Consider the following 7,530-nt stretch of genomic DNA (forward strand, 5'->3'; position numbering starts at 1 on the left):
GAGGTGATGGCAAGTGAGAGCTGTCTCCTGCCCTCTTCACACACACGAAGCGCTCTCACCCGATCCTGTTCATTCCTGTCTCTCATGCTTTACTTATTCTCTGCTAACTGCCTTGATAATCACAGTTACGTCTATCCGACACATTCCGTCTCTTTCCCTCCCTCCCTCATCACGTCCTCCCGTACTTTCCCTCAGGAAGACTCTTAGAATAATGTTTTTGAACCCGACTTCTTGTACTGTGCAACAAAAAAGAGCAACCAGGGAAAATAAAGTATTATGGATTAAGAATCAGAACTAGTTTCAGAAAATGGAAAGAACAAGTACTTTATTGTCATGTGCACAATTACAGTGAAGCAGTCATTGGCAATGAAATTCTCACTGCTCAAACAATGTGTATAAAGAGAAAATGACATAAAATAGTGCAGTTAAAAATATGAATATAATATAATAAAATGTACCAAGCGTTGCTTGGCTATAATTCTTAAAACTGGCAGAAAAATCTAGCCAATGAAATATTGTAATGGGCCTTAAAACTAGAAAAAATGGAAACTTAGTTATTTAAAATAGAATTTATTCAAATAAGCGTTTGGAGTGGCTGTGTACCTTAATCTTAGATGGATAATTAGCTAAATGAAGGCGCCAGAAGCATTCTTTTATTTGACCTTTTTTACACATAATCTTGTTCCACTGTTGTTGTAACCTGTTACTAGTTCAATATGCTTAATATGAGCTGTAATATCTTATTAAGACAAAGTTAGATCGATTTTCTTGAAACCAGATTACTTTTCGAACGCAAAACATGCTCGACAAGATTTTTCTCTTAAGAAAGAAATAAGACTCAGAAACGAGCCTTTTTTACTTTCTTGAGTTTTCTTTCTTGCAGTGTGCAACAATTCTGTACATAAATGTGTCATCTACGTTTGTCTCTCTTTTCTATCTCCAGGACCCAATACCTATGAGGACGCAGCCGCTTACATCCAAGCACAGTTCGAGAGCAAGAATCGCTCTCCAAATAAGGAAATCTACTGTCACATGACCTGCGCCACGGATACAGGAAACATCCAGGTGGTGTTTGACGCTGTGACCGACATCATCATCGCCAACAACCTCCGAGGGTGTGGCTTGTACTGAGCACGCCCACACACCCCGTAATGTCCTCCCCCTCTGTCCCCTCTTCTCGCTCACCCTTCCTGTCCTCCTCCCCCCCACCCCCTCTCTGTTCCTGTTCCTTTGACACTGCTGTGGAAATGATGATGGTGATGACGACAATGATGATTCTGCTGATTATTTAAAAAAAAAGAAAGAAAAATGCAACTAGGTACATATTAATAATGAGGATAATTTAAAAAAAAAATAGGAATACGTATATATAAATATATATATATAATGTTTTAGTTCTTGTCTCTTCTCTTCTCGCTCTGACTTCTCCTCCTGATGTTCTTTGGCCCGCTGCCGAGCAAACTGATTTGTTTTAGTAGAAAACCCGAAACCCTGCAGCCTTGAAAACTTCTTGAACAAAGTCAATGAAAGCCTCCGTTCCCTGTCCTCCTCTTTTCCTTTCTCAGCTGTGTCTTTTGTTGTTAACAAAAACAAAACCTGTACTTTTTTTTTTAATTATTACTATGAATATGACTTCTGTTTTATTTTTGTTGATCGTGCGTATATTTATTACGAGTATCAGTCTGTACACTGATTTTTATTCACATTTTGCCTCACCTTGACACCTTTATTTGTGTATGATTTTGTTTGTTTTTTGCTATAGTAGTGATTACGTTATAACATCTTTTTTGCGGTAATATGTGAAAATGTCAATAGCACTAAAAAAAAACACCAGACAGGTCGACGAAAACCTTAAAAAACTCTCGAGACCTGCTGAAACTGACAACACGGATTTTAACATTAGTCTTTTGTTTACATTAGCCGAGACATTTTAAGATATGTGTTGACATTTCCTTTTTGTTTCTGAGTAACTTGTATCTTTTTTCTCCCCACAATCGGGTTTTCATCGACAGGAAGTGAGGCTTCCTGTTTCCCAAACCTGGCCTTAGCCATTAGCCAACCGTCGGTCATGGCCGCGCCTGAGAGCCAATAGGAAATGTGCTAAATGTCCTATCAGTGCCATGTAACGGAGGTACTGTAGATAGCTACGCTTTTAGAAGCAAGTACACAACGTTATAACTCTACCTTCCTCACTGTTATAACCCCTAGACCTACTAACATCCTCCATGTAAGGAAACTCACTCCTGGTTTGATAATGGTTGATTGATTTATTAATTTATTTATTGATTGATCGGGCCTGTTCTACACAATGCCTATCTCTCTCTCTCTTCTCCTCTCCTCTCTCTCTCTCTCTCTTCATTTACACACCACCGCCATGCCTTTACTTCTCTCGCCTCCATCCATTTCTCTCTTTTTTTGGCCTTCTTTTTGCATGGCGCTCTGGCGTCCTGATTTTGGGGTCAAAGGGCCCCTCCTTTCTTTCCAAACCTTCTCTCCCCTTCCCCTTGCCCTTCTCCCCCTCCTCTCCTCTTCCTCCCCTTCCTCCCCTTCCTCCTAAAAGCCCTGACACAGATAGCATGAGATACTCAAGCCTTTGTATAAAGAGACCAGTTAATTCATAAAACTTATTAAAAAATAAAAAAAAGCTTCACATAGATACTGTTGAGATAATAATTCAAAAAATCCTTCTAAAAAAAATAGCAAAAGACGAAAAGATGGGAAAAAAATACAAAAAACAGAAAAAGAGCTAAGAAGACGGATCGCAGCAACAGAAGGAGAGAGCTGATCGGTTCCTGGATTGGACTGGGCAGGGTGATAAAATAAAATGCGAGAGTCAAGGTTCTGAAGGGTTGATGGGTCATGTGGGAAGCTCGGAAGAAGAAGTGTAGATTTTGAGATTCTTACAGCGACACGTAGAATTCAAACCATCAGAAAAGGACAAAAAATCTCCACCCAATACTACAATGATTAATAAAAGCCAACCAACGTGGGTATTACTACAACAACAAAGATCATGATGATCCTGTAATAGTCTCAAAAGGTAATATTTATTGTGCTTTGTAGCTACAAAACGTTTTTTTTCTCTATATCTCCCGTTTTTTAAATAAAAAGTTTTGCAAAGCATTCCAGTTTGACAGTGAGCTGATTTGGAACCACAACGATCTCAGTCTGACCCCGTGTTGTTGTAATGCTCTGAACTGTGCCCCACCCCCCTCTCCTTTTACCGTTTTGCCTGTTTCCCTGCATTAGAACAGTGTCCTCACTTTAGCCTGACTCAGAACGATTAAATATAATATTATAACAATATCTATTTTTTATTATTTCAGAAAAAAAAAGACAAACCACTTTTTTTGGGGAGAGCACGTTTCTCGCTGCGTCCGCTAGTTAGGAACGCCGCATGTTCACACATCGACGCTGTATAAAAGTCATGCTCCTTTCTTCTTCCTCTTCTTCCTCTTCTGTCTCTTTTCAGTTTGACACATACCTTCCAGGTCTACAATGAAAAGCACAGTTCTCACGTCACACACACACACTTGCTCGCACTCTCACACACACAATAAGTAGATTTGGAAATTTGTTATCTATTCATACCTAATCTATGTTACCCCTCATCAATCTATCTATCCATCTATCTATATAGACTTCTCTTTCTTGCCCTCTTGATTTCTAGCTTTTAAAAGAGAAAACAACTGTGTATAATGACATGATATACCTGTTTTTTTGGCATTCTGTTCCTGTTACCTTCATTTTTTTACCTCCTCTATGTTCTGTTCTTTACCCAGTGAATGCTTTTTTTCTGTGCTGATTTTTTTTTTTTCTTTCTCTCTCTCTCTCCCCCTCTACTCCTCTTTAGTGAATGGTTGTTATTTCATGTGGGATGTCCGTGCTGGAAAAACCAATCGAATGTAGTGTTTACATTAAAAAGCCACTGTTTTCATGACTACAAAAAAGCCAACCTCGTCTCATCTGTGAGTCATTGTGTCTGTGTTTTTACCCTTCAGCTTCGACAGAACTGCTACCATCCATTCAGTCGCAGTGAATATGTGGAGCAATTTGGAGCAGATATTTGTGAAATCTTCATCATGAGATATATGATCACAATAAACCTGAAGCTGTTATATCGCTATCTCCAAAGCCACCAGGCTTCATTGACAAAAACCCTCATTTGACCTCACAGTACACCGGAGTTGCTGGTCCACTGCTGCTTCAGTTAGGTTAGTTTAAATCCAAACTAACCCCTTAAAAAGTCACACAATAACACAAAGAAAGACCAGTAACTTCCATCTTTTTGCAAGGGAAAATTATTTTTTGTAAAAGGAGTCTGGTGGCTTTGAAGAAAGCATAGATGGATATAAAAGCTTCAGTTTCTTGTCAAAAAGGGCTGTCTGACGTAAAAGGGTGAAAATATTCTAAATATAGCGTACACTTTAAGTGAACCTATTATACTTTTCCTTATTTTCTGTCATATAATCTTACATTGTTGGATGTTGATATTAAACAAAGCCAAAATGTGCAACATTTCCAATATCTTTTTCAACTTATGTGACTAGCCCAGGTTATCTGAGCTTGGCTCCTCTTAATAAGACATGAGCTCCCCTAAAAACATGATTTGTAAGATTTTGTGGGGTCTCTAAAATGTTCACAATATGCTATTTTTGCCATACATTTGAAGCGTCTGATCAGCTCTGTGAATACACAGCCACCGCTATTGAGGTTCAACAAAATACAGAGAAATGATAAAGGAAAATGTTGAAAAATGAGTTATTCATTTCCTTGTTATTTTTTGTCAAAGCCACAGGGAGCCAGTGGGAGGGGCTACAGAGCTCCGGAGCCACAAGTTAGCCTACCCCTGATTCAAAGATACACTAGTGAAGTCTCAGACTAAGAATATAGAGCAGGAAATGAGCATAATGGGTCCTATTCAAACTTAATTTTTTAGATGACTAAAATAAGTTTGGTTTCAGCCCCCTTCCACCACAGTACATGGCTTATTGCTGCACTCCTGTCTGCTTCTCCAAACTGGAGACCACCATCTACTGTCAGAAACAGCTTAGGGAAGGTACCGAACTAACCCTTTAAGGCTGGCAAATGAAACCTAAATTCAGTACTCTAAAATGTGAAATGTAAATTGCTTGGTAGACGCTTGTGTCACAGATGTTAGATTTAATTCAAACACCTGGTAATGTGCATAATCAGATGGCTGGCTGGCAACAAAAACATAAAAGCTCCTCAGTAAAAAGCTTGCCAGCAGATATATAAAATACATCCAACGACTGGAAATAAAAACAGCACAGTACCATAAATGAAACAAAACCAGCTATAGGATTATTGATGGTACACATTGTGACACCTGATGAAACGGTGCTGATGATCCCTTTTAATTGCATTTTAATAAGCTCTCGCTGTTTACAGCTGGGCGTCTTATAGCCAACAGCAGGAAACCTGACACTGCCGCAGTCACAGAGGAAGACGATTATTTATTTTGGGAGACAGAATTTACAGTTGAGTCTATAAAACATACCAGGCGGACCCAAGTAACTTTGCAGCAACCACAAATGAATCTCCAGAAAATGAAATAATATAGCCCATTCAGCTTGTGCATCAACTTGAATGTGCACTGGAGTTTTCAATGGGCAAATATCACCTTTTTCTTCACAAAGACTGATTACTTTTTGTTTTTGAGTAGTATTTTGAAGGTCAGAGGCTGTTTTCAATGTCAATGAAATGAAGTGAGCCGACAAGGTTTGACTTAACTGATTAATCTGTTTTACAGGACATGATCAATAATTGTGGCCGTACAGTATCTTACACATTGCACCTGCAATTATTGAATTCCGAATTAATGGTTTAGATAATGTTGTTAAGATGTGCACTTACTTAAAATATGTGTGACTGCTCATGTGGTTGATCTGTGCATTACCTTGTAAAGCTCTTATTAAGTGTACTCACCACATCCCCAGACTTCAGCAATGCTGTAAGTGAGCTGTTCTCCGAATGACGAGCACGAACAGTATGAGCACCATGAAGACACAGGTCATAAAGATAAGGGTTTTTTTTTCTTTTAAGGGGATGAAAAATGGAAAGGCAGACACACACACACACACACGATTCACACATGATAACAGAGACACAAACATATTGCTTCCTGTCCTCCCCTCAGTCTACCCCCACTGGGAGGAAATCATGAAGTGAGTTGACATATTTCAGAAGGACAAACACGAACACATACAGTCTAAGTCTCACACCCAAATACTGGAGACACCAACTCATAAAATCCAAACTTCATATGAGAGACTCAGTGTTTACCTGCTGTCAGTTTGCTTTACGCTTTACAGATTCCCAGGCTACTGTTTAACACATATACTATCAGCAGGAAATGGGATTATCTTACTCATCCTCCATTGGTATTGGTCTTAGCACAACAATGTTCTCCAAAGAACACAACAAATATATGGCATCCCGATCACACACACTCACATGGAGCCACATCCTGTCCGTACACTGCTATAAAGCAGGGGAGTAATCCTGCACAGACTGTACACACACTTTACCAGATAACACACACTCTGGCCTCTTCGAAAGGTGTATTGCAACTCTACTGCAGGTCCCGTTGACTTGAAACATCACAAACGCACAGATCAGAAGGGATCCCTGTCAGAGCACATAGAATAGTAAATGTGAGCTGGAGTGATAGGAGGCAGAGAGAGAGGCGGTGTCAGACCGTATGCATTCACACATGAAAAGAGAGTGGAGGGAGAGTGGAGTCTTTCATCCTCGCTGCCGTGGCAGTATAGCTGTAAGGAAAAGGCTGGTTCACTGGGTTCAAACATAATACAGAGAGAGGAGGAGAGAGGCTGGGCACATGGAGAGAGCCATCAGACAGCAACAGAGAAGGAGGGCGGGTGAACACAGAGAAAGGGATGGAGGGGGTGTAAGGAAGGGAAACTGAAGCTTATCTACTCGACTCACCATAATTGCTTTTTTTAAAGATCCTTCAGTCACTCATTACCTCTTACTTCCCACTCTCTAGCTCTTAAATGGCTGCTCCGACAGCTTTTAAAATTGTGTCAATAATTTAATCTATACCTGGTTTGTTTGTTTATATGGACTCTAATTAGCTTTCGTATCACAGGGTCCACATCATTTAATACACAGTGACAGTACCAATCAACACAGACTATAGTAACTCACATTCACATAATGACAATGAAAGTACAGCATGATTATTGATTGATTATTATAACATTTTGATTATTATAATTACTATTACTATAACAATGTGTACAGCATCTACTGACATTAAAGGGGTTGGTTCAGTAGATGCTGTTGCTCTATCTGTCCACTGTGCTAACATTGAACCTTTTAACAATACAAGGTTCTTAACCCATCACAGACAACAGCACAGCGTGGGAATAAATGCCGGCCCCTCACTGGCTTAAGAGGGGCCGTCAAAGCAGAGGGCTCCCGCAAAAAAAAGTTTGTTACCCTGTAATCCTCCTCTCCTCCGCCTACAGTCTTGTGGAGAAAAAT

At 39.7% G+C, this 7,530-nt stretch overlaps 1 protein-coding gene across 1 annotated transcript in view; it reads left to right on the plus strand.

The window, feature by feature from the left end:
- LOC118330356 (guanine nucleotide-binding protein G(o) subunit alpha) overlaps window positions 1-3,950 on the plus strand; it is a gene marked incomplete at its 5' end in the record, with an annotated part of 64,812 nt that extends 60,862 nt beyond the window's left edge. The window contains 1 exon segment of the mRNA XM_035664851.1: window positions 944-3,950. Within this exon segment, the coding sequence (XP_035520744.1) occupies window positions 944-1,131 (188 nt within the window).
- Between the last annotated feature and the right edge of the window lie 3,580 nt (window positions 3,951-7,530).

Source organism: Morone saxatilis, unplaced genomic scaffold, assembly GCF_004916995.1.
Source record: "Morone saxatilis isolate NCDOM2014 unplaced genomic scaffold, NCSU_SB_2.0 Contig2, whole genome shotgun sequence".
NCBI lineage: Eukaryota > Metazoa > Chordata > Actinopteri > Moronidae > Morone > Morone saxatilis.